The sequence below is a fragment of the Hippopotamus amphibius genome, chromosome 3, assembly GCF_030028045.1.
Source record: "Hippopotamus amphibius kiboko isolate mHipAmp2 chromosome 3, mHipAmp2.hap2, whole genome shotgun sequence".
In the NCBI taxonomy this organism is placed as follows: domain Eukaryota; kingdom Metazoa; phylum Chordata; class Mammalia; order Artiodactyla; family Hippopotamidae; genus Hippopotamus; species Hippopotamus amphibius.
In genome coordinates, this window is record NC_080188.1 from 28,315,672 (window position 1) to 28,341,164 (window position 25,493).

Sequence of the window (25,493 nt, forward strand, 5' to 3'; positions counted from 1 at the left end):
CAGTAGTTGTGGCACATGGGCTTAATAGTTGTGGCTCACGGGCTCTAGAGCGCAGGCTCCATAGTTGTGGCACATGGGCTTAGTTGCTCCACGGCATGTGGGATCTTCCTGGAGCAGGGATTGAACCCGTGTCCCCTGCATTGGCAGGCAGATTCTTAACCACTGCACCATCTAGGAAGTCCTAATCTCACAGTTTTAAAGTAAAGTTATCATTACTCTTATATATATCCAGTGGGTTAAGAATACTTATAGTGATTTGCTAAACATTATCCATTTTTTAAAAATGTATAAACAAGCTCTCTAACGGTTGGAAATTCTACACTTCTTCTTGTGCCTGAATTCTTATTTCTGAGCCACGTCCCCCAAAGAATTTTATTCTGATGCAAAATATTTTTATTCTTGAAAGTTTTTTTAACTGATCCATCCTATCAATCTTCCCTGCAACATACCTGTGTAAGTTAAAATGGATTAAAAAGTTAATGACCTTAAGATTGTTTTTAAAATTTTTTCTGATTTTAGTTACTTATTTTTATATATAAATATAATGCAAATTCTGAAAATAATTTAATGGAACTACATTTTTTAATGTGATGAAAGAGCTTCTTCCCATCCCTAATTAATATTTGCATCCATTAATGAATGTTACTACTGTTAGGGCGGGAAAGGCTTTGTCATTAATTATATTTCTTCATCCTCTCTCCTTCCCTCCCGTCCTTTCTTATGGAAGCACTGAGAAACCTTGTTCACATAAAATATGTAAATAAGAATTGATGGAAGTTTGTTGCCGCTCTGTCACTCAGTTATTTGAGCACTTTAAGATTTAGTGATATGTCAAAATTACACAGTTAACCTGTCATCAGATGTTATTTTTAAGGATCTGTCAGCTCATGGCTCAACTTTCTTAAAAGCAGAGAATTGGAAATCACCTGATTGTTACTCAGTGTAATTGTTTTCTAGGGCTGCTGCAATAAAAGTACCACAAACTGGTTAGCCTAAAACAGCAGAAATTTACTCTCACAGGTCTGGAGACTAGAGGTCTGATATCAAGGTGGCAACAGGTTTAGTTCCTTTTTGTAGGCTCTGAGAGAGAGTTTGTTCCCTGCCTCTCATGTAACTTCTCATGGGTGTTAGCAGTCCTTGGTATCCCTTGGTTTGTAGATGCTTCATTCCAGTCTGTGTCTCTGTCTTCACACGGCATTCTTCTCTCTGCGTCTGTGTACAAATTTACCTATTTTTATAAGGATAACAGTCTTTGGATTAGGATGCAGCCAGATCCAGGGTCCCCTGCATTGGCAGGTGGATTCTTAACCACTGCGCTGCCAGGGAAGTCCCCATAATGGTTTTTATACCTTGAGCCAATAATGTGCTATAGTAAAATTGGTGAAAAGAATGCATCTCTTTTGTAAAAGGCCAGGAGCACCAAAAAAAGAAGAGGTTAGCCAGAGCTGTGGCATGTGTGTTGCCTACAGGTATATCATTAGGCAGTTCATGTTTAGGAAAGAATAAACATGGAAGTTGGGGATCTGGAAATTGATTCCCTAAAACTTTCTGTGCCATTGGAAAGAATTCATTTATTGCTAGCATAAAGAATAAATTCAAAATTCTTTTCATGATCTGTAGATCAGAAGTCCAGTGCACCTTTCTATATTTTAACCCTGGTTCTCTCCCAAGTCAATATTCCTGCATGCTCTAGCTACACTGAGCCAGTCACTCTTCTAGAAATCCTCAGAGTTTAACACTTCCCTTCTCCATGTTATTCCTGTCCTCTCTGCCTCACAGACTTGTGCTTATTCTTCAAGGTTCAGCTCACATTTGTCTTCTCTGAGCTTCTCTGAACCTGAAAGAATTAATTATTCCTTCACATGCCCCCTAAGCACTTTATGTATTTTCTTTAAAGCATGTCTTTCGTAGTAAACTTCTTTTAGGGCATTGCCTATCATTTTTCATCTCTGTATCCTCGGCATTTTGTACAGTAATGCCTGGAACATAATGAATGTCAGTGAATAAAAGGGCTTACACATATCAGGGAGGAGGGTGAATACAGTACAGAAAAAAGTCTTGGAAACTGTTGGTGAAACTGTTAGCTAGATAGATTTTGAAATAGATAAAAATCAACCTGTATATCAAAGCATTAATTTGAGCATCTTTCTAATTAACATATCCATTTAGGACCCTTCACAATGTAGAATGAATACGTTAAAGATAACTTTTTTTGTTATCAGCTACTTTTATGGATAAAATAAATGGTAAGGTATACAGTTTCTGATTTTGCTGGATGAGATGAAACAATATATCAATTCAGGATGTGAACATATGCTTGATTCAGACAGCATTTGTTTTGTTAGATGTGATCATGTAATCATCTACTTCTTAATCCAGGAAGGTCCTTAGGTGTTATCTAATCTCAATTTTGACTTGTCAGATGAGGAAATGGAAGCATAGAGAAATTAAAGCAACAGTAGAACCATACTGTCTACTGGAAATATGGTTGAAATATTACTTAAAATCCTTTCTAGTCTTGAAATTAGGTAATTTTAAAATTCTCTTACTTTCATTTTCCTTTTTACTGTTTCTGTACTTAAGTTTTTTGGGGGTGGCTGGGGATCCACATTCATTCCTTCATTCATGTAACTGACATTTTTTGAGTCCCCTTATGTACCAGGCACAGAGTTGTGTGCTGAGGAAACAGAATTACTCATACACTGTCGTTATAGATTTAACCATATAATATATATTTTTTTGATACCATAATGACCATATAATATAATATTGTCACGATAACTAGGACCGGTTAGAAGTTTAAAACTTTATGTAAAAAAAAGTGCAAGAAGAAACTCAATGGGATTTATTAATCTTTTTCTTTCCTGTAGCTCCTAATAATATTGTAGGCACCTGGTAAAATTTTTTTTGACTAAATAAAGGTATGGTACGTGTGTGTAAGTGTACGTTTCGAGTTTGTGTGGTGGGACGTGCTGTTAACTTCAGTCACATAAGTGCATGAATTCTGCTAAGTTTAAGGGCGTTACTTTCTGGAAAGTTGAATTGTTTCTAATGTAGTTAAAATTAATATACTTGAGATAGTACTGTTATCTCTAGGAGGTACATGTTCACAAGGTAAGGAGCTTAGTGCAAAACTTGATAGGAAAGAAGTCTAAAATGAATTGCTTTGCTAGAGCTCATAACTTTCCTTTGCATAAATAATAGTGTTTATAAAATTCTTTGAATTCTTCAGTTTCAAATACACTCGTGCACAAATGATACTTAATTTTTATTGAAGCTAAAAGCGTTAATGGTTAACCCACAGTTGATTTTCACGTTGCTAGCTGTAGGGCATCAGGAGTAATGTTTACCTAAATCTGACTAAAAGTTCAAGGCCAGAGAGGGGAAAAAAAGGTGAAAGAATTTTGTGTTGTTCTGAATTATCCCAGGAATAAAGTGTTCTCTGGAAAATCCAAATGAAATATAAAGAAAGGCCATGTTTTTCTCAAGACAGATTTTAGCAATATGGCGTGTAGTATGTGCTGTGTTACAAATTAGAGTCATTGTTTTGAAAATTACAGACAGTTTCAACATCTGTTTTTTAGGCTGCTTAATTGTGGGCCAGAGAGAAGGCTGGTCATTGTAGGGTGTTTGAAATGAGCTCTAATGATTTCCAGGCCCAGAGAAACCTTTGTGCTGCAGCTGCTTATCAGAGAAGGGGTCTTAATATTTTGTGTATGAGACCACATCTTCCACCATCTGTAGGGAGGGTCCGATCAGATAGCTGCCTTCAGAGTCGTAAAGGCCTCAAAGCTAATGAGAATCGGTATTAGGGTGAGAGGGAAAAGAGAGGGTTACAAATGACAAATTATGAGATAATTGACCTTAGTTATTTTTATGTAAAGCCAGTTAGAATCATTACAAAGAACCTTATTTTTAAATGCTAATATTCATTTGTCATGGTAGGTGTGAGTTTATTCTCATTTAGAAACTTTATTAGAGTAACTTTTACAAAAAGCACTCTGCTTCTGAAAAATTTAACATTAAATTTAATGAAGATGTGAGCATGCATGTTAGTGGCCATTTATTGAGGGCCTACTCTTGTTCCAGACACTTTATAAATATTATTGCCAATTCTGCAGCATCCCTGAAGAAGACTGTTTGCCAGTTTTACAGATGAGAAAACTGAGTGTTTAGCGAGGTGAAGTAACTTACCCTGGGTCATACACTTACTAAATAGCAGAGTCGGGATGTGCTCCTGGGCCTGCTCTGCACAGACTCTTCCTGCTGCTCCACGCTGCCTGTTATGGCGCACTGCCTTGCCTTCCACCTTCCCAGCACCAAGCATATGTTTATGACTAGAAGAAAATTGTGTGTGTATACATGTCTCTCTATATATGTATCCATGTATGAGTACTTTTTAAAATAACATTAAAAATGTGACACAGGCAGTAATAGCTTGGTCAGCAGCGTGACTTGGCTTTAAGTGTTGCACTCCTAAATTACCACTTTTGCTGAGAGACCACAGGCTGATTTTTTATATGGCTTCTGCTTTCTCCAGTTCTACCTCCTGTTACTCTGATTCCTTAACATCTTGCTGCTACATACAAATTAGTAATTTAATAATTTGTATTAAACATACATTTCTAGAAACCAAAGCTCTCTAGCACAGTGTTGCAAAAGATATTTTATTCATTCTAAGAGTTTACTGATATTAGGATGTAGAAAATGTTGATTTCTATGCTGAATAAAAAGAAATGGACTTGAAGGATTAAAAGGGAAATAGAAGTACGTCTCTCTCCATTTTCACAAAAGGACATGAAGAGAGACAGGTATAAGGAGGTAAAGATGACTATCATCAGTCCCAGTGTCACCAGTCCATTCTCGCCAAAATCAGAAAATAGAGGTGCAGCTTAATATGGGTTTGAAGTTGTTTCCATGCATGCCCCCCCACCCCCCGTGATCGTATTAAGTTATTGGTAATTCAAGTATGTCCACAGGCAGTTTTCCACCTGTGTGGATATTGTGGCAGCTGCTTTGATGTCACGCTTTATACGACTTCATTAGATGAATATACTCTTTATGTGATTCAAAAACTTAAGAACCTTTATCTACATTCCACTATGTAGTTGTTGTAAACCAAATATTTTTAATATATTTTTAGAATCTTAACTGTGTGCCTAAGATTTTATAAATAAGAATTTAGTTAGAAATCTGAGATATACAAACATGCTTTTAATGCTAAAAAGTAAAACTGATAATTAAAATATGTACAATTATATATTTTGTATTCCTGATCTAGTACTGACTTTGGAAGAGCATTGCTTTCCTCTCAATTCAGCAGATACATACTTTGGACCTATTCTGTATAAGATGCTAACATTGGGGCTTCTCGTTTGGACTGGGTCACATCTTTTATAGCTTGAAGTCATTCAGTATCAACAATCCAGTTGTCAAGAAAACTTGTTCGTATTCTTATTTCAGTGATGAAGAACGATACAGATACAGGGAGTATGCAGAAAGAGGCTATGAGCGCCACAGAGCAAGTCGAGAGAAAGAAGAACGACACAGAGAAAGACGACACAGAGAGAAAGAGGAAACCAGACACAAGTCCTCTCGAAGGTTTGCTCTTTAATAGTGAATCACTTTGAGCCAAGAGAAATTGATTTGACTTCGGGAAGTAAAAGACATTTCCAAGTAACCACTAGAGCATATATGTGTTCCTCATTGGAAGATTATAGTTGGTTCCTTATAGGTTTCAACAGAGATTTTGAAATCTAACACAATTATAATTCCCATAAGCCAAAATTAGCATGGAATAAAAAAATGAATTAGACTTACCCTACATTATCTTGGGGGGGGGGATTTGTCATATGAATCAGTTTTTAATAGTAAATATTATTCAACAAACCGATGTTCAGTTTAATCAAAGAAAATTCAGGGCCTTGTATTCTCAAAAAAAAAAAAAAAATCAGCATTAAATTTTAATGCCTATTGTTTGCCTAAAATCAACTCTAGAAAGTATTTCCTGTTCTGACCTAGTGCCTCAGTTTCTAAAGTATGTGGGCCCTATGGGGCCTCTTGGCACAGTGGGCAGTGCATCAGTCTCATAATCTAAAGTCTGTGGGCCTTAGGGTGCTAGGAAAATATCAGTGAAGGTGGTCATTAAATGTAAATATAATCTCAGCATAAGTCACATAAAAAATGACTATTACCCAAAATGTGTGTGAGAAAAAGTATTAGATTATTTAAAACCCATTGTTATACTGAGAATTTACCTAAAGTGGGTTGATTTGTCACTACTTATCCACTTAAACATTTTTAAGACTACACCTTCCTTTTTTCTTTAGTAATAGTAGACGTCGCCATGAAAGTGAAGAAGGAGACAGTCATAGGAGACACAAGCACAAAAAATCTAAAAGAAGCAAAGAAGGAAAAGAAGCTGGCAGCGAGCCGGCCCCTGAACAGGAGAACACTGAAGCTACACCTGCAGAATAGGCATGGTTATGGCTTTTTGTATACAGTAGTGCCAGATATACAGACTATAAATCTTGTTATTTTTCTGGATAATGTTTAAGAAATTTGCCTTTAATCTTGTTCTGTTAGTATGAAAAGTTAACTTTTTCTTCCAAAATAAAAGAGTGAATTTTTCATGTTAAGTTAAAAATCTTTGTCTCGTAATATTTAAAAAATAAAAAGACAGTAATGACTTTGTATTGAAGAAAGTAATGTGAACGAGTCACTCAGCAGGGAATTTAAAGAGCTATGTTTAGCTGTGTACATACACAATATCCAATAAAGGTCAAGGTTTCCTCTTGGCCAGTTTTCTTGAGTTAATCAAATACCAGAGGTTGCACTGCAAAATGCACCTCTGAGTCTTGAGATAAAACTAGTCTTATCACTGCTGTGGCACTGTTGCTTTGCATATTAAAGAACTCAGTTTTGATATCACAACTTCTTGATAGCAGGTTTTCAGTGTTCTGAATTTGGGTTCATGGTGAAACTAAATGGGTAATTTTATATTCAACGTAATAAAATCTAACAGCATTTGGGTGGCCTCTGAAATAACTTGCCCTAAATGTAGTTTCTGGTAGGCACGTGGACAAATACTCGTCACTGTGACACAAATTTGAATTGCCTCAAGGCCACCTTCTATGAGCCAGGGTCAAGCTGGTTTGGCCTTTCTTGATGCTTCTTCCAAGGCTCATTGGTTGAGCAGCACGTAGATTTTTTATAGTTACTAGCTACATTGTGAATAAAAATAAATGACCAGAGGTTTAGATTAGTCATTTCCCATTACATTTAAGAAAACACAAGTTTACCTAATTCTGTGAGCATTTTTAGGGATAACCCTTAGGAGGTGTTTGGTAACAACATGGTTTTGAAAGAATGAATTACTAGGAACTTTTAAATAGTGATAATAGAAATGAACTTAGTATCATATACTAAAAGACAGCTATATAATTTTTGAAAAATATTTATTTCTTATTTGATGAAAGGAACATTTTTTAGCAATGCACTTTTAAAATCCTCCGTCTGGAAATGTCCATAATGTACCCTTTGCAGACCTCAGCATATATCAAATTTTAGTTTATGATTTGAATTCAGTGGGGGCATACAAACCATGTCAGCTGTGTAAGAGCTTTTTATTGAATAGAAAAATATAAACTTAAAGTTGTAGAGTAATGAGAGATGCTCCACACTGAATAAAAACTATTAGTAATGTTTATATTTTGAGAATTATATTTTCTGAGGTGTAATTGGCTTTCATTAGGTCCTACTTTTCCTGACATTAAAGTTTATATTTTTACAATGTAGCCTTCAAATACAAAAATTGACAAGATAAATACATTGTTTCAACTTAGCTTATTTGTGATTTCCTGTTTTTCTGTGACTCATTCTATAAAAATGTGCCAGGCCAAGAAGCAATGGTGAGAGTAATTTTTCCTTTAAGTTCTTTTAGCATCCTTGCCAAGCAAGCATGTATCATTCCTGATGTACTTCTGCCATTGACAGCAAGAAGAATATCACCACATCTGAAAAAAAGTAAATTAAACAAGGTATATGGTTAACATTTTTGAGCCATACTGAAGTTAATGAAAGTTTTTTTGGTGGTCCTAGTTTTTGCTACATCTGTCAGTTTTAATTATATTATCAATACTTCTAATTAAGGTTCTCCCTAACCCCTCACTTAAATTCTTCAAATTCTATTGTTCAGCTTGTTTTAGAAAGAATGCTAAAAGTATATGAAGTTGCTGTATGGGACCCAAGAGTAACTAATCATTTTGGATTTCTTAGAGATGGAATGCTTCATAAATGCTTTAAATTTCTTACTAATAAAAAACAGTATAATAAATATATGCCTTATTTCAAATGGGGCCAAGCTTTTGCACATATGAGGTACAATCTTTGAAAATAAGTTTTTTGTTAAGTAGTCCTTGTTACCTAATTCTTCCATCATTGTATGCTGGTGTTCCTTCAACAATAGATTTGATAAAAAAAGGTTTGTTCCCATTGTATTCTTCATAACCTCCTACAATGCAGAAGCCCAGACTTCCAGCTGTGTTTCTTCGTAGTATAACATCTTTACAGTTATACAGGTACCTGAAATAGTAATCAGATGTAAGTGCACAGTTAATTAGAACTCATAGTAATTACTCTAATTCATCTCCCACTCCCTTTATTGGCATTATTTTTTTAGGCTTAATAGCACTGGATGGGTCTCACTCAAAATTGTGTTATAGCCCAGTGACCTCTGTGCTTTTAGGTGGCTTTTTCTGATTGAACTTTTTTCCAGAGCTAACCACCCTTTAAATAATGACACCATGTACTATGTTCTGTTTATATGTCTACTTGGAAAGAGTCATTTCTGGCTTAAAGAAGATTTGATTCCTCAATTTATATTAAAAAGTAAGTTATGCCTAAATCTTTACTGATGAACCATATTCAAGCATACTTACAGATATATTTTTATTTACTTATGGATGTAAATAATTTTTAACGAAGGATAAATTCTTTGAATAAATGGTTAACCTCAGTGAAAGAAAAATTTAAACATAACCCTAATTAATTCATTGGCTGAGGTTTTGTCTTTTGAAAAACACCAGTTTATATATAGTTCTACATGTTTGATAGGTTATAGAGAAGCATGCACGCAGCATAATATCATGAATGGAGATAGAGTACATTTAAAGATTATAAGAATGATTCATATTGAAGGAGAAAAAACTGGCAGTAAACTGAATAGCAAGTTATAACCAGAATGGGAGAAAGACCACAGGTCTGTAAATGGGTAGAACCCTCAGCTAAAACAAAATTAAATTGAGGAAGCTGTTCCTTTTATTATTCAGTGGCAGTTGGATCAGTGTTAACATAGGTGCAGGCCAAGTACAAAACTGTGTTACAGTTATGACAGAGGTACGTCAGGAGGTGGATTTGACTCCAGAATCCCCCAGTCCAGGAACTGGTTTGAAAGAAAATTGGCATTTTCACATTGGTAAAAGTCAGGATATGGTGGTTCTGTTTATAAACTGTACCTTAAAATAGTAACTGCTTTTTGAAAAACTAATAAAAAGTCTTTTGAGAAATGTTTTAAGTGATGAAGTTGGTCATTACATTTGTCACCAACCTTGCTAATCAGTGTACCATGGCTTTTTCATGGCATTTCGACTCCCATTTGAAGTAAAACAAGCTTTGGGTTTGTCTTGTGGCTAACTTTAAGATACAGTGCTAAAATTCAACTCAATTTTGTTTTTATCTGTTGTTACACGTATATATCATTTACAATAATCAATTTCTTTTGCTGAAATTATTGCTGAAAGATTAATTTCATTAAATGAAACATAACCATATTTTTATTATAAAATATTCATCTGCTGTATTTCACAGTAAGCCTTGACTCTAAATTCATCCTGTAGGAATTGTGTTTGATACCATATTTACACAGTGGCTCACTGACTGCTCATGTTCGAAACAGGTAATTGTTCCCCAAACACTAGAGCATTATTTTCCCACCTACACCCAATATGTGGAGGAAAGCTGGTCAGTGCTTCTTCCCAACGTTATGATCAAATGTGTTAACATTCTTTAAAACATATAAATGGGTATACAGAGCAATAGTCGAAACTAAGTGTTTCTCACCCTTCTCACCATTGAGTTTTTTCATTAGGTATCATTCTGGACCTTGACTCTGAGTATTTTATTCCACGTGGACAAGTTATAAAAATAACCATGTTTTTATGTACCAATATGAAAATTTCAACATAACATTAAGTTGTAAGTGTGTCTGTTTTCCTAGACTCATTTTGATGTGAGTATACCATGCTCTGGGCACTTGGGACATATCAGTGAACAAACCAGATAAAACCCCTGCCCTCTGTGGAATGCGTTCAAGTGAATTTCAGTATTACTAATTTTATTTCATTAAGTGCTTTCTATCAGTTAATTATACTGATTTCATTGTAGCAGTGAGAACTCAATATGTTAAACCCTTTCAAAGTCAGACCCTGGTTAGTTGGGACTGATAAGTTTTGGGGTTTTTCTTAATTTGAATTGCTTCACTAGCTGTCTTAAGCAATGTTGAAGATTTACCCTGAGAAATTAAGTGAATTTAAGATCTAAATTTAAATGTGAGCTCTCCTCTGAATTCTCTAAATTTCGGCCTAGTTGGAGAAGATTTGGCATACTGTAAAGAACAGCAAGGAATTTGGTTAATTTTTCCCAAAGAGAAAATTATGGTTACCTCAAAAATAATTTAAACTCCATTGAAAGGAATTAACGGGTATGGTGAAGCCTTGGGTTGCTCAGGAAGCTGTATATTTTTCTACTCTTCTTTCACTGGCTGTTCAATCTTGGCCTCCTTCAAGGGCCCCCCTTTCCTCAGCCCACTTCTCAGTGGACCTCTTTCACCGAGCCCCTATGCTACCAAAGTGGTTTCTCAATGTATGTGCCTTTCAGGGAGTCTGGAAGTCAAAAAATACGTGTCATAATGGTAAGACATTATTTGCCTTTTTCATTCTCATTTTCTTATGAGCATGTGGTGATATTTTCCAGAGGACATGATAGGTGATCTGTCAAGACACTGAATACAGAAGTAGATACGAGAGTCCAATTATCTTCTATTAAGCCAAACATTAAAGAGGTTTGCAGGGACTTCCCTGGTTGGCGCAGTGGTTAAGAATCCACCTGCCGATGCAGGGCACACGGTTCAATCCTTGGCCCAGGAAGATCCCACGTGCTCCAAAGCAACTAAACCCGTGGGCCATAACTGCTGAGCCTGTGTTCTAGAGCCTGCGAGTAACAACTACTGAGCCCACATGCCACAACTACTGAAGCCTGCATGCTTGGAGCCCATGCTCTGCAACAAGAGAAGCCACTGCAATGAGAAGCCCGTGCACTGCAACAAAGTAGCCCCCATTCACTGCAACTAGAGAAAGCCCACTGGCAGCAATGAAGCCCCAATGCAGCCCCCCCCCCAAAAAAAGAAAAAAAAAAAAAAAAAAAAAAAGAAGAACATGTAAAGCCCTTAGCAGAGTGCCTGGCACACAGAAAAGTTTATATCAGTATGAGCTACTGTTGCAGTTACTTTTATTCTGGGTTTGGAGGTACCTGATAGTGTCCCTGTCTTATAGTTACAATGTAAAAAGTTTTTGACTTAAAAAAAGACGATCCATGATGATCCTCTCCTTGCTCCTCAATACAGACAGTCCTCATCAAAATGCTTTAAGAAGTTCAGGAACGTGAAAGGTTAAATCTCAGGCATGAGGAGAAATGAGTTCATGTGTATTACTATCATACTAGTCTGGATGAGAGTGTGATTTGAAAGATTTCCTGATGAGGAGTGTTGGCCTTGAGAGCCGACAGTGAATAAAGCAGAAGGTCTTCAGTGTTTTCTAAATCCCCTTCAACTGAATGGCATCTCATAATTTGTATTGCTTAGAGCCCATGTCTGGAGCTACTGCCCAGGGGTTGCCTTTGGCACACAAGCACCCCGATAATGGTGAGATATATTTGCATTGTCCTTAATAACCTACTTTTACTCTCTGCTACTATTTATTATATCTGATGCCCACTGGTTCAGCCCTCTTCATATACTTTCATTCTGTGTGTTGGACTGCACTTGAGGACATGATCGCAATATCCTAGAAAAGAGATCGTCTATTTCTAGATCTGCTGACATTTTTTCTTCATTGGTAGAGAATATTAGGTAACTGGCTGGATCATACTTTAGGGCAAATAGATTTCCTCAATCTGTTAAGGAAAAAGGGAAAAGGTTTGACAAGTAAGTGTATAACTTGGAGGGAAATATCTTTGTGAATTTAAAAAGAAAATCTATTTGCAGCTTAAATCTCTAGTGGTTCCAGCAAGCAAGTAACTTTTGCTGAGGCCTGAAATGCTTAGGACATCACTAACGCCAAATGACTAGACACATTTAAGCCCATGGTACTGCATCAATGAGGAAGAACCTGGAGTCTCTGGGGATCTATGCAGCCAAGATCAGAAATGTGAGTGGATCCCCCACCCATGAAAATGGAAGCAGTGTTATGACTGGGGTCTCACATTCTGAGATTATCTGGGGGCCTGTATCAGAGCATGACTCAGTGTTAAGGACTTCCGAAAAATGTCAGGGTGGCCATATTTCTAGTTTCGAAATGTCAATGAAGAGTGTGTTTCCCCCTCTGCTTTTAAAAATTACTGTAAAGGCAACTAGGGGACTTGGAAACAGAAATGCAAAGTCCATGTTAAAACTGAAGGAGAGCCATCAAAGGCAATGAAAGTTAAAGAGCAAAGATGGAAGTGAGGCTGCCCACACCCGGAGCGTGCAGATCAGGCCTGCAGAGCCCTGGGCCCACGGTGAGCAGCCCCTCTGATGCACAGAATGCTCATTCCACAGGGAACACCAGACACAGGCGGATGGGCTGTTAACAGAGCTACCCTGGGCCCAGTTCGGCAGAGAAAAAGGGCATGACTGAGGCAATGAAAACCCAAACAGAAAACCCAGACAGGAAATATGCTTGAAAATATAGGAGGTGCAGGAAGTAGTAGCCTGTCGGGTGGTAGGGTGAGGGAGAGACGTGCACTGAGCACTGTGAGTGGCCCCGCAAGGCTGCTCTTAGTTGGTTTGGGAGAAGTAAAGAAGCATATAACCCTGTGTTATAAAGAGAAGTTTCTGCCACCTGGAAGATGGCCCTGGTTCCTTCCTTTTATTATAAACCTCCAGCAAATAGCCACTCCAGGAAAAATTTAGCTCAAAGGTTAAAAAAATGAACCAGAGACACATTGTAAAAGAAAGGGTGGGAAGTAACACTAAAAACAGTAACAGACAAAAACCACTCACCAGAAGAATGCTGCCACAGAAATGAAATGCTGCTACAGAAAAGCAAACTCATAACCAACTCTGTTACTGTGTTTAAAATACTTCTGAAACAACTGGCTCTATAAAAGAGATCAAGGCAGAGATACAAGATTTCAAGGGGAGATACAAGACCAGAGGAGAAGACATAGGCTGAGAAGAAGTGGAAGAAAAAAAAAACCACAGAAAGTGACTACAAAGGCAAAGATGTACTATTGAAAACATAGTAAGGATTATGAAGGACAGATAGAAACAAGCAACGATGGGCTTCCTAGGTGGCGCAGTGGTTAAGAATCCGCCTGCCAATGCAGAGGACATGGGTTCGATCCCTGCTCCAGGAAGATCCCACATGCCACGGAGCAACTAAGCCCATGTGCCCAAAAAAAAAAAAAAAAAAAAAAACCAGTTAAAAAAAAAGAAACAAGCAAAGAAAGCAGAATGAACGTAAACAGAGTTGAAACAGATTCAAGAGAAAATGAAAGATATAAAACAAAAAGAGATAACAAATACACGTGGACTCCCTGAAAAGAAGAACCCAAATAACAGAACATTTATCTTGAACGTTAGGTGGAAAGACGAAGCCACATAAAGGAAAGAAGTGAGACAAGCCTCACTTCACTTCACCACTCAGTGCAAGTCAACTGTGATGCAATGCCTAAAAAAGTCCAAAAAGAGGTGATCAGATAGTTTTATAACCGGGTAACCTGTCACAGGGTTGTACAGACAGAGCATGATTTCTTTAACCAGTTCCTGTTGGTAGTGGACATGACAATATTGCAATGAGCATCACCGTACCTTCCCTATGAATTCTTTTTGCAGCATTGCTTATGAAAGATGAAAACAGCGGTCACAGAAGTGTCCACTACCAATAGGGCTGGCTGAATGAATATGGTACCTCTGTACAAGAGAAGACTATCAGCCATAGAAAAGAAAGAGGCAGCTTGATGTGTACTGATGTGAAATGATACCCAAAGTATATTCTTAGACTAAAAAAAAATTATGGTACATCTTAGTGTGTATGTTACCACTGTATGTGCGTATGTACATATATACCTAGACTAGGGGTCAGTGAACTACAGCCCAGCCCAACACCCAATTTTATAAATACACTGGCAGGCCCATTCCTTTATGTATTTATTGTCTATGGCTGTTTTCACACCACAATGGCAGAAATGCATAGTGGCAACAAAGACAGTATGACCCTCCAAACCGACACTCTCTGGCCCTTTTCAGTAAAAGCTTACCAACCTCTGACACAGACACTCCCTGGAAAATTACACAAGGCATTGGTAACTGTGACCCCTGTAGAGTGGATCTGAGGGGAGAGGGCAGGGGTGAAAGACTCACTTTCACTCTCTCTATACCCTTTGGTGTTCTCTGAATACTCACTGTGCTTATTATATTACTACCAGGAGAGGAGGGGATGAAGGAAACTAAGATTTGCCAGGGTGACTGCAAACCAGTGTTGTCTTCACTGGCTTCACACTTTCTATTCTTTTAAAGGAAATGAGCAAAATCCAGATTGGACTTCTGGCAAGACCAGGGAAGTGCTGTGCCCAAAATCAAGGGCAAGAGGTAGAGGGAGAGAAAGCCATTTACTTGGTTGTATTTGTAGTAAAAAAGCATCTCACATTTGCTCTGCCTTACGTGAATGAACGGCAAGGAACTTTGATTATACAACAAACAGCTTTCAAGCACAAAACATTTTTTTAAGTGATCTATTTTAAGAGATTGCAGTCTTAGAAAGATTTTTTAAAATAGAATTTTAGTTAAAGTAACACTCTCTTCTACCCAGGCTCAGTTCTAAAATATTAAAAAAAAAATTTTTAAACTCAATGCTCAGTTTTTAACTTAAATTGTTTAAAAAATATTTTATTAACCAGTGACGGCTAAAAAAAGGAACTTTAGTCAGTTTGTATTTGAGGTAAGGATGTTTTTAAAACCTCATTTAAAATTAGAGAGAGATACCAACCTATCTCCACCCTCAAGAAAAATGCACTAAAACCAAACACCCTACTTTCATTCATTTAAACCTCTGTCAGCATATCATCGTCAGGGACTCTAATGTTTAACACTTCAATCGTGCATTTGGAATTATTAAGACAATCCTTTGAAGGCCAAGAGTTTACACTCTGATGCAGGTGAGCAAACCCCCAATTTATCTGTCCTTTGAGTATTCGATTTCCAGCCATTTAGCAAAGCTGCCCTCAAATCCTTTCCTGAACTTTCTGAAACACTTATCTGGCTTCCCTGTAAGGCTTTAGTTACACCTCACTGAAATGACAACCCAGCTGCTTCCTGAAGGTTTACCCAAGAACTTTACAAGAGTAGGAACTAGGGAGAAGTGATCTGAGACAGGCCCTCAATCAGCAAACGCCCCAACATCCGGGCAAAGGCAAAATGTGCCGCTGCATTGCTTTGCACGTAGCCAGGGCCACCGGGAAGCTGGAGAGGTGAAGCAACAGAAGGGTTTTACCGCCACGCAAGTTCCTAGGGCTGCCGCTAGTCAATTAGGAAAAGGTAACCTTCCCCTGCTTCAGAGAGTGTGAGAACAATCCCCCTCTTCCCGTCGGCCGAGCTTCCTGCTGCATGTACAACCCACACAAGCGGACACGGCAGCCCTAAGAGCTCCTCAACACGAATGCTTAACAGTGTTTCCACATCCAGGCTTTCGTCCCTGCCCAAGGATTACTGCATTTTCAGTTACCAAAGGGAAGACAAATTATTTCAAACAGACCCACAACCAAGCCTGGGTCTCGTTAACATGTTAGTGCCCTGAATCAGCCCAAGAAAGTGAAACAGTGGTCCGAGAACTATCACTGTTTCCTCCCACACCTCCCCAAGGATGTCACTCTGGGACTCACCGTGGTAATTCCAGCCACATGACCCAGGAGGGGGACCAGTCGCTGGGTGGGGCCGTGTCGTTGTGGTTGGAGTCCAGGGCTGCTGGGCTGCTGCTGTCTTCCTGGGGCTCGTATTCTTTGACTTCCAAAGCTTTAAGTACCACCAAGGAGGATGTGCTTTTCAACAAAGCAACTGCCTCACTCCGGCTGACCTCTGTTAGTTCAATCCCATTCACATTCAACAAAATGTCACCTAGTGACCAGAGAAAGAGAAGCCATCCTCAGTGAGACTGCAAACTGGAAAGGCAAAGGGGCAGGGACTGACCGGGATGTGGGGAAGGCAAGGGGCACGTCCTCAGCCTTGTGTTGACGCGAGGCTGGGTCCTCACACAGCAAATCGTGAGCCGTGTGCACGTTCCAAGGTGTTGGTAAATCATGTGTGGAGGTTTCTAAAGCATACCTATTGGTATTTGGCTCTTGCCTTAAAAAAGGGTGGGGGGCGGGGAAGGAAGGGAGGGAGGGAGGGAGGGAGTAACATAGCCTTCACTATTTAATCAAAGAAAGCCTGCTTTTTTTTCCCCCTTCCCATTTTTAGCACAAAGGCAGAGCATGTGGCAAAAGATCCCAGCACCTAAACGGAGCCAGGCATGTAGTAGGCACCCAAAAATATGGATTGAATGAATAAATAAGTTTCCCACGAGAGTGTCTGACAGATGAGTCTATAGCGGTTAAGAAAAATGGGCCTGGAACTGTGTTCCTAAAGAGGTGGGAAGAAGAGGTCCCATTTCTATTCATTGCAAAGGTGACGACAGCTACCACTGGTTAAGCCCCTACTATGCACAGGACCATCATAGCGTATAACCCTCCGCTCATGTTCTCTCACTAGTAAGTCACTTCGTGGTTGACCTCATCATTCTCCACCCAAGTACTTGGGTGAAAAAGAAAAAGACTAAAATACATACCTCCCCTACCTCCATTTTCTATCCTTTTATCTCCCTCCTGTTTTTCTGCCTCCTTTGAATATCAACTTTCTCATACAGAATAACTATAGCAAGAATAAAAGGATAGGAGGAGAAAGATGGGAAAGGCCTTGAGTTCATCCTGACCCCTAAAGAAGCACTGTTAGGTTGGCTGACTGAACCCCTTCACATGCCATCCCCCGGTGGTCCCTCAGGCTGAGCAATTGTACTTCGAAAACTTCACATTTTATCTCTTGAATCTGAAGCCTGAAAGGGCATACTGGCTCAACCGTCAATTACCCCTCCATGGGAACTGACAATACTGTTAAACAAATTGGACATCTCTTTCCTTTGCTTGAAGTAGCCCAAGTCACGTAAGATTAAAGTAGTGCAACACTTCTCATCGATGGGAAAGTACCTGGCTTGGTATTTTCACTTAATAAATAGTCATTTAATCAAAATATCAAATTATTTCTCCTATCCAACCCATAAACAGAACAATTCATGAACAGTTTCATCACTGGATCAATCCACCAAAGAATTACTTAGAATGAATGGGACCAAATTATGCCACTTAATCGAGGCAACTTGCTCATAACTGTAGCTCTTTCCTATTAATTCTTGGTATTGTTTGCAGGTACCCACAGCAAGTGAGGTGGCCCACATCAGCCCGCGTGAACCAAGATGGGTGAAATCCATGAGCAACTATACTCAAACCAATCATGGTCAATGGGTAACAGATGTCCTGGCCAGATCACACTCACATTCTCTTGTTAATTCCAGAAACAGTTACCTAAACCAGTAAACCACTAATTCCTTTTAACACTCTGCTGCCCCAGTACCTTAAGTCTCTTTACTTTTTACCTGTTTTTATTCTTCCATCTCTGCTTATGACTCCTCCAGGCTCAACACTGATGACATAGATTGGCAAATCCCACTCCCTGTGTGATGCTCCCCCTGCAACAGTCATGCCGAGTGATTCACTGGGGTCTTTTTGGACACTTACCACCTTCTCGTGACAAGTGACTGCAGGATGGAGGGGCTGAAGGCACAGACAGAAAAACACACACAGCACATGTGTTCACAAGTGGGTTTGCATTTCTTACATATAAAAACTATCAAGATTGCATAAGTATATGATGGTGGTTCTTGGTCTTACCGAGAGAGAGGGAGGGAGGGAGAGGGGGAGAGCGAGGCAGAGAACTCCTCACTTGGTCCTCACTCTCAACATAGTTACATTATCCCAAATTCCATAGGCTGACTCAGAGAAAATTTATATTTCAAATGGGACAAGTAAAAAATGGAAAGAGGAATAGGTTGGAGACCACTGGAGAAATAGTATGCATACAAAGCGAAGCGCACCTAAAATTTTTCAAGTGACTCATTTATTCCTGATATAGTGAGTCAATAGTTCATAAAACTCTTGTCATTCATGAATATCAGGGATTTTTTCTAAGTTAAAAAAAAGTAACCATATTTAAATCATCCCAGTATAATTTATGCAGGTAATCGATTACAGAAATCCTCAAAGAAAAATAATGAATTTCATAGATATCATACTCTAAAAACTCACCAAAATCTAGGTTTCCCCCAGCTGACAACTTTACTCTTACTTCAGCAGTTCTAAATAATGTGCAGTTATATCCTTTAATTTTATTACAAACAGCATACTATATACATCATATAACCTACACTGTAGAACAACTTTTCAAAAGCAAATTAAGAGAGTTGTGATTTTGATTAAAAACACTGAAGTCACATTCAACATTATCTTGAAGCAATAATATGTCAAGGGTACTGCTTACCAATGAATATATATCAATATATATTTTTCTAAAAAGTTATTCTCCTTCCTGCTTGTGCACTGCAAATAAATCCTTATAACACTTGATCAAACCTCAAAGAAGTCTATGGCTCAAAACATAGCTTATAGTTCTATCTAAAGAAAGAAAATTTTAAAACACATCTGACAAAAAATAAGCCACAGAGCAAAATGTAAGTATACTACCTTCCATTTAAAAAAAAAAAAAGGAGGGAAATAAGAACCTGTTATTGATAGTTGCATTTTCATAAAGAAACTCTAGAAGAAAAAGTGGTTTCATGGGGGTGGAGGTAGAAACTGGGCAGGTCAGGGATGAGTGAGAAACTTAATACATACTCAATTTTTTGAACCCTGTGAATATATTATCTATTCAACAAATCAAACAAATTATAATTATACTTCTGTAAATTTGATGGTTGGCATCATATAGAACTAATGCTTGCATGCACAGAATCAGTTTTGAATACTTCATTGTGAAGCAAGATAAGTCTAGGATCTTTGTGCATTATCTGATGATTTCCTGTGGTTTTCAATAACCCGTGTCTGTTTTAATGGCTTTATTGTATACAGTGATGCCCTGTGACTATACCGCTTAGCACTGAACATAGCATTTAACACACTGATGATGGTAAGTACGTGTTTGTTGAATAAATGGATGGATAAATTGCAAATTGCCATACATGTTTTTGATAGTAATGGGATGATAAATTGGAAATTAATTACAGCAAGGTGTATGTTAAAATTAGTACTTGTAAGTTCTGGGTTGTGTTTATACAAACCTTAGAACTTTGAAGTGCCCTGTAGAGACTGGTTGTCAGATAAACATTGTAAAACTGAAATGGTGCTTTCTTCAGAGAAAAGTTTCAAGACAAGACAAAGAAGTAACAGTATGAACACAGTGGTCCTAGCATTGCAGCTGAGGCCAAGGAGTAGACTTGGAGGGGATCTCAAGATCTGTCCTCAGTACATGACCTTTCCTTTTTAAAAAGCAATTAGATTCAGGATGTCTCTTCCTTTAACCACAGATATCTCTCAAAAGATCCCAGCTTGGAGATGCCTGCAGTTCTGAAATGCCCCCAGCTCAGGGCAAAGCTCTAAACCCAGAGACTCCAACAGACTGTCCTGCTGCTTCAGCTCATTCCTGGAGAGATTCATAAAACATGTATTCCCAGCCCTCCAAAAGAAGGGCTTAACTCCATTATTTCCAGGGGGCCCGGGCTATTGTAGGGGTAGTTAGTCAATCTATCAAGGTGATGCCTTAAACACATACGGAATGCTCTGGAAAATAAGGACACCTTTTTCATGTACACACACACACACACACACTTTAGCTCTTCTTGCACAGCTGCCTAGTACTTCATCGTGTGAATATGTCATATCCACCATTAATGACTGTTTGGGTTTTTTACAGTCTTTCACAAAATTAAACAGTGTCACTGTGAACATCCTTAGACACACATATCTTGTGCACTTGTGTAAATATTTCTTCAGGCTAATGCCCTAGAAGTATAACTGCTAAGTCAAAGAGCCTGAGCATTTAACATTTTGATAGATACTGAAAAATTACCTTTGAAAGAGCTCTATGATTTATAATCTCACCAATACATTATAAAAATGCTAATTTCCCACAATTCATCCAATACTGGGTTTTAGCAATACAGTATTTATAACGTTTACCCAGACGAAAAAAATTCCAATAATTTAACTGCCTTTCTAGTAAAAAGTTTGAACATCATTTGTTGCTATTTGGATTCTAATAGTAATAAGCGTGAGATTTTGTAACACTGTAATCGCTCCAGGTTCCTCTGACTTCATCTGTAAAATGGGTCAGAATGCCCACGTACTGCAAACCTGTGGCTAAAAGAAATGCAATTAAATGGAAGATATGACTTGTATCTCAGAATACTTTGGTTAAAAAATGTCACTAACTTTATTTGAAAGTAGCAAAATTATATATCCTATGAAATAGTCTTGAAGTTAAAATGGCTTCTCTCCTGCCACTCCAGTTAATAGAGATTATTAGTGAGGTTTTCATTATTTTGCCATGAATAAATATTGCCTGAATAATATAGAGACTGGCCAGATTCTCCTGTGGGAAAAGGAAAAGTTGTTTGTTGTCTCCTTCAGTGTGTTGGGCCAGGCAAACCAAGGCTCACCATTAAAAAAAAAATTTGATCAATGAACCACAGCTGGCAGGAGAAAGACTGAGTGCTGAAACCTAGGATGTCTGACTCTAAATCCTCACTCTACCCTGTACACCACTCTGCTTTTAGAGGTACTATTTAAACATGTGATATAAATTAATCTATCCATTTTCTGGTAACAATCAGAAAAACACACATGAAAGAATTAATTACCCAATTATTCCAGAAAGAATTTGTCTCACTGAGTAGAGAACTGAAATCAAATTTAATGCTGTCAAATAAAACACATGACATATAAGATTTGAATGCTGAAAGCTATGTCCTCCTGACTGCAGAGTTGTGCCATCTAGGCTTCCAGATACAAGTTCCTGGAGACAGTCTTCCTTCACGCTTCCTCGGTGCTTACCAAACAGTGTTGCTGCATTGAGCAAAGCGATGTTTTGTTGAGCTCGTACAGGCTCAGCTTGAATGACTGGGCTACCCCAAATCAAGGTGTCCTGTGTCTCCAACTGCCATTGTTTTCCCCACCAGAGAGAGACCCGTGTCAGGAACAGAAAAACCCAAGTCGTTCCCCGCACCCTGTGAACCCCTCACATCCAGAGTTGCCTGACTGTGGTTGGAGAGGAGAAGAGGTGCATACAACAGAGATCTTCTTTCCCATCTGTGTTTTCTCCCCACCCCCTTCCCTACTGGGGAGACCTCAGAATAGTCCCTCATGTTTAAAAATATAATTTTTCATGACATAGTTCAAATGGATTAAAAAGTATCACGGGCACCCGTGTACTCATCATCCCACTACTAAAAATACATTATGGAATATCTGCTTTGGATTTTTCAAAGAAAACATTTCAGACACACAATAAAGGTAAAAGATGAACATAATAACCCACCGGTGTGCTTTGCAACCTAGCGTCAGAAATACAGGTTCTGCGTGCAGTTGAAGTCCCTCTATAACTTTTCTCTGGTCACATTCCTTTTCCTCTCCCACAAAGGTAACCACAAGCCTAACTCTGATGCCCATCAATCTTTAACTTTTCAATGGGCTAAAAGCTTCTCTGTCTCGCAACTCTTGGTTTGCCTTCTTTGGTATTTACTTGAATCAGTTAAGCTCCTACTTTCAAAAGCCATGACGCTTCCTAAATAAAACTTTAGTAGGATCATAAAAAACTAAATCATCAAATGTCTATATGTCTCAGTTTAATTTTAAATATGCCACCCTGTGTGTGTGAAAGTGTGTGTGTGTCTGTGTGTGGACATTGCAGAAGGCAGATTAGAACTATAAATTAAAATGAAAATAATTAACAATTTCCTACCAGGTCAGTCTGGTATAAATGTTTTCCAGGAATTAGACACATGACAGAAGGTTCCAGCAAAAATTTGATCAGATTACCCGGGCCGTTTCCACGATTCATGATGGCTAGGTGGAAGGGATCATAAAGCCACAGTGCTGCTGGAGGCTGCATTCTTAGTGGTTTAATGCACCAGAATATAATACGGTCTAGTTAACTCAACTATGATTAGATTAAAACTGTAATTGATTGAGCTAATAAACTAGTTTTCCATTAATTAATACACTGGTTTAATTTAAACACTAATGGTATTTATTAGCAAAAAGATACCATGGAGTCCTTAGCCATAAAAGGTTTTAGTAGGAGGTACTCAGCTTTTCTAGACCGCTTATTGTAAATAAACCTGAAATTTACGGATTTATGGGGCATGGCTGGCTGGCTGGCTGGCTGGAGAAAGGAGAGGTGGTGTAGCCTTGTAGGCTGTGGAGTTAACAGTATATAAAGCAGAGATTCCAAAATCCAAAATCAAAACTTTGAGTATTGTTTCTGCCTCCATTGCTCAAAAACTCAAACTCCTGAGTTATTCCAAACTGAAACACAGCCTGATGTAGAATGTAGGCATTCCTTAACTTCTGATTCAAGAGTGGACTACCTGTAAGATTTTAGTGACAAGAAATGTAATGAGACCAAGTCCCAGGAGAAATGATGGCTAGAAACTCACTGCCATCACAACAGGCGGCCTAGCCAAGGCTATCAGACTCTGAATTTGCACTAAAGGTTTGTGTTGCTTAGGTACCCATCCAAATGGAGAGGTTACAGTATGGCCTCTAATAAAAGCCATGACAGAAGTACATATTGGGCTGAGTCACCTCACTTAAAGACAGGCTACAAATTGCTGGCCTGAGGGAGACATTCTGCCTAGAGACACATTCTGCTTCATCCACAGCATTTTAAAATTTTTCTGGAATTTAATGCCATAAGGACATACGCTTCCTGGTTTGTCCCAATCCCACTACTCCCTAATGTTACAAGAACTTAGATAATAAAAACACTTACAAGAAGTGTTTTTATTATCTTCCTCGGTCCTTCTTGCAAAAACAAACATACTAAAAATAGCAAGGGAATCATTAATTTTCAGGCAGACTAGGAACTTCAAAAACTAGAAACCAAGCAAACCTCTTGTTTCATTTCAAAGTGAATAGGAGCAGTCCTTAAACAAAATGCCTGTTGGAAAAACACGACATCCATTTGGCTTAGGCAAGAAATTAGGTCCCCATATGAAGTCTGGTTTTCAGGATCAGGTTTCAAAACTCTCATGCACTTTTCTCTCTCCTGCTTGGATGGGAGACACCTGTTATCTCACCACTTCTCGAAGATGGGATTTGGGGCTTTGCATTTTACAAGACAAGTCAAATAGTGTTTAAGTGATGAAGTCCAGAGGTGACAGTTAAAAATGTTCAAGTATACAGCCTTCCCAAGAAAGAGCTCCCTGCAGCAGCAGTAGACATACCCTGGCTGGGCCTCACCTTGGGAGTGTTGCTTCTGTCCTCTGGCCCTGGGGACTGGCTGCCACTGCTGTTCCAGCCGGCTTCCTGAAAGATGTCAGGACTCTGTTGCCGAACCTGGCGGGACACGATGAGGTGAACGCGCCTTTCACTGGCCTGTGTGATAAGACACAGGCGTTAGCCACTCTGAGCGTCCATCCAAAGCACCTAGAACTAGCAGCTTACCAAGATGTGAGTTTGGTTTTACCTTTTTTTATGGAAAAAAATGATTTCTAGTATTTTCCATGGCCATGCCCACTTTGTAATTTGGCAAGAACTCGAGTTATTTCCTTTATCTCTAAATCAGGTGCTGAACATCACTTCCAGGTAAAAACTGGGGAAGGTTTAACTCATTCAACAGTCTTTGAAAAGACACTGCTGGATGTTGCTATTTTTAATGAATGGCTCCACTGCACACAAGCCACGGCTGAAGGACTTTCCAGCTAGAACAGAGGATACAGCGTAAAACTGTAGCCCAGCCCAAATCCCAGACCAGAGGTAAACAATAAAGAAAAAGAAATGGAGTTGGTGGCAGCAACACAAACACTGCAGGAAGAGGAATCCTGCATCTGACAGTTTCAAACATTGGGCATCGGAAAGGATGAGCGTTTTAGAAACCTGAGGATGATGGCAGGTTATAATGCAGCCTGTTAAAGGCCTTTGCCTTGATCCTTTTTTATGGGACAGCCACTAACTGTGATGACTAGTCCTCTCTGCTATGCACCCTGACACTTGGACAGAGTATTCCAAATAGCAAATGCACCTTTTATTAGGAAGGTTCATTCCACATGGTATATTTACTAATCGGCTCTCTGCCACAGATGAGTTTCACTTGTGTTTGAGAGTGTGGGTCATATCCCAGAACTGCTGACTACTGAGGTTCCAGATCTGCAGGCCAGAAAGGCTTGACCTTGAACCTGTGAAACATGCATAACAAGGCTCCCCTACGGTCCAGGCTGAAGCAGCCTGCTGACCTTCCCGTCACTTGAGTAAAAGCTGACCGTGGCTGAGGCATGGCTAGAGTTGATTGGAAACCAGGAAAGGCTAGGTTTGGGGACAAGGAAGGCAGAGAAGAGAAGAAGTTCTATGGATTCCCATCTACATCCCTTTCCCTGACTGCTCAGCATCACAGCAGATGGACAGCGGCCTGCCTGCCCTCTTCCTTCACAGGCACGGCTGTCAGACCATGGACAAGTCAGGTCATGAAAGGGGGCCATGGGAAGTCCACGCTCTTCCCCATGAGCTCAGACAGATATTCGCTCCCTGCCTCTCCGCATCCTCCTTCCCATGGCCCATGACTCACTCCCACCCTTAGGAACTGGGACCTTGTTTTAAAACCTTGAGCAAAAAGAACCTACCAACAAATCAAATCCCTACAGTCATCCAGCCCAAACCTTCATGACTTTACATTCTTATATTAGTATCTCTTTTCAGCATTGTCTTAAAGCTTAGAGGTCATCAATTGGGTGGTTGTAAATTAGATGAACGTTTAAAAAACCTGCTAAAGTGCAGTGTCTATTGTAAACATCACGGTGGATGGTGGGCCAGGAGAGTTGATTCAT

At 39.0% G+C, this 25,493-nt stretch overlaps 2 protein-coding genes across 12 annotated transcripts in view; one reads left to right on the forward strand and one right to left on the reverse strand.

Annotated features, from left to right (window-relative positions):
- Positions 1-6,646, forward strand: part of FIP1L1 (factor interacting with PAPOLA and CPSF1) — a 67,978-nt gene extending 61,332 nt beyond the window's left edge. For all 10 annotated transcript variants that reach the window (XM_057729039.1, XM_057729041.1, XM_057729042.1 and 7 more), the window contains 2 exons: positions 5,464-5,601; positions 6,330-6,646. In XM_057729039.1, the coding sequence (XP_057585022.1) occupies positions 5,464-5,601; positions 6,330-6,477 (286 nt within the window). In that variant the 3' untranslated portion in view covers positions 6,478-6,646. The remainder of the gene's footprint in view (positions 1-5,463; positions 5,602-6,329) is intronic.
- A 794-nt stretch (positions 6,647-7,440) lies between these two features.
- The window catches only part of LNX1 (ligand of numb-protein X 1), a 124,571-nt gene continuing 106,518 nt past the window's right edge, over positions 7,441-25,493 (reverse strand). The window contains exons 7-11 of one of the 2 annotated variants that reach the window (XM_057729036.1): positions 23,914-24,048; positions 17,997-18,174; positions 16,195-16,426; positions 8,425-8,583; positions 7,441-8,015 (exon numbers count right to left, since the gene is read on the reverse strand). In XM_057729036.1, the coding sequence (XP_057585019.1) occupies positions 7,880-8,015; positions 8,425-8,583; positions 16,195-16,426; positions 17,997-18,174; positions 23,914-24,048 (840 nt within the window). In that variant the 3' untranslated portion in view covers positions 7,441-7,879. The remainder of the gene's footprint in view (positions 8,016-8,424; positions 8,584-16,194; positions 16,427-17,996; positions 18,175-23,913; positions 24,049-25,493) is intronic. The other variant, XM_057729037.1, reaches the window with a different exon arrangement.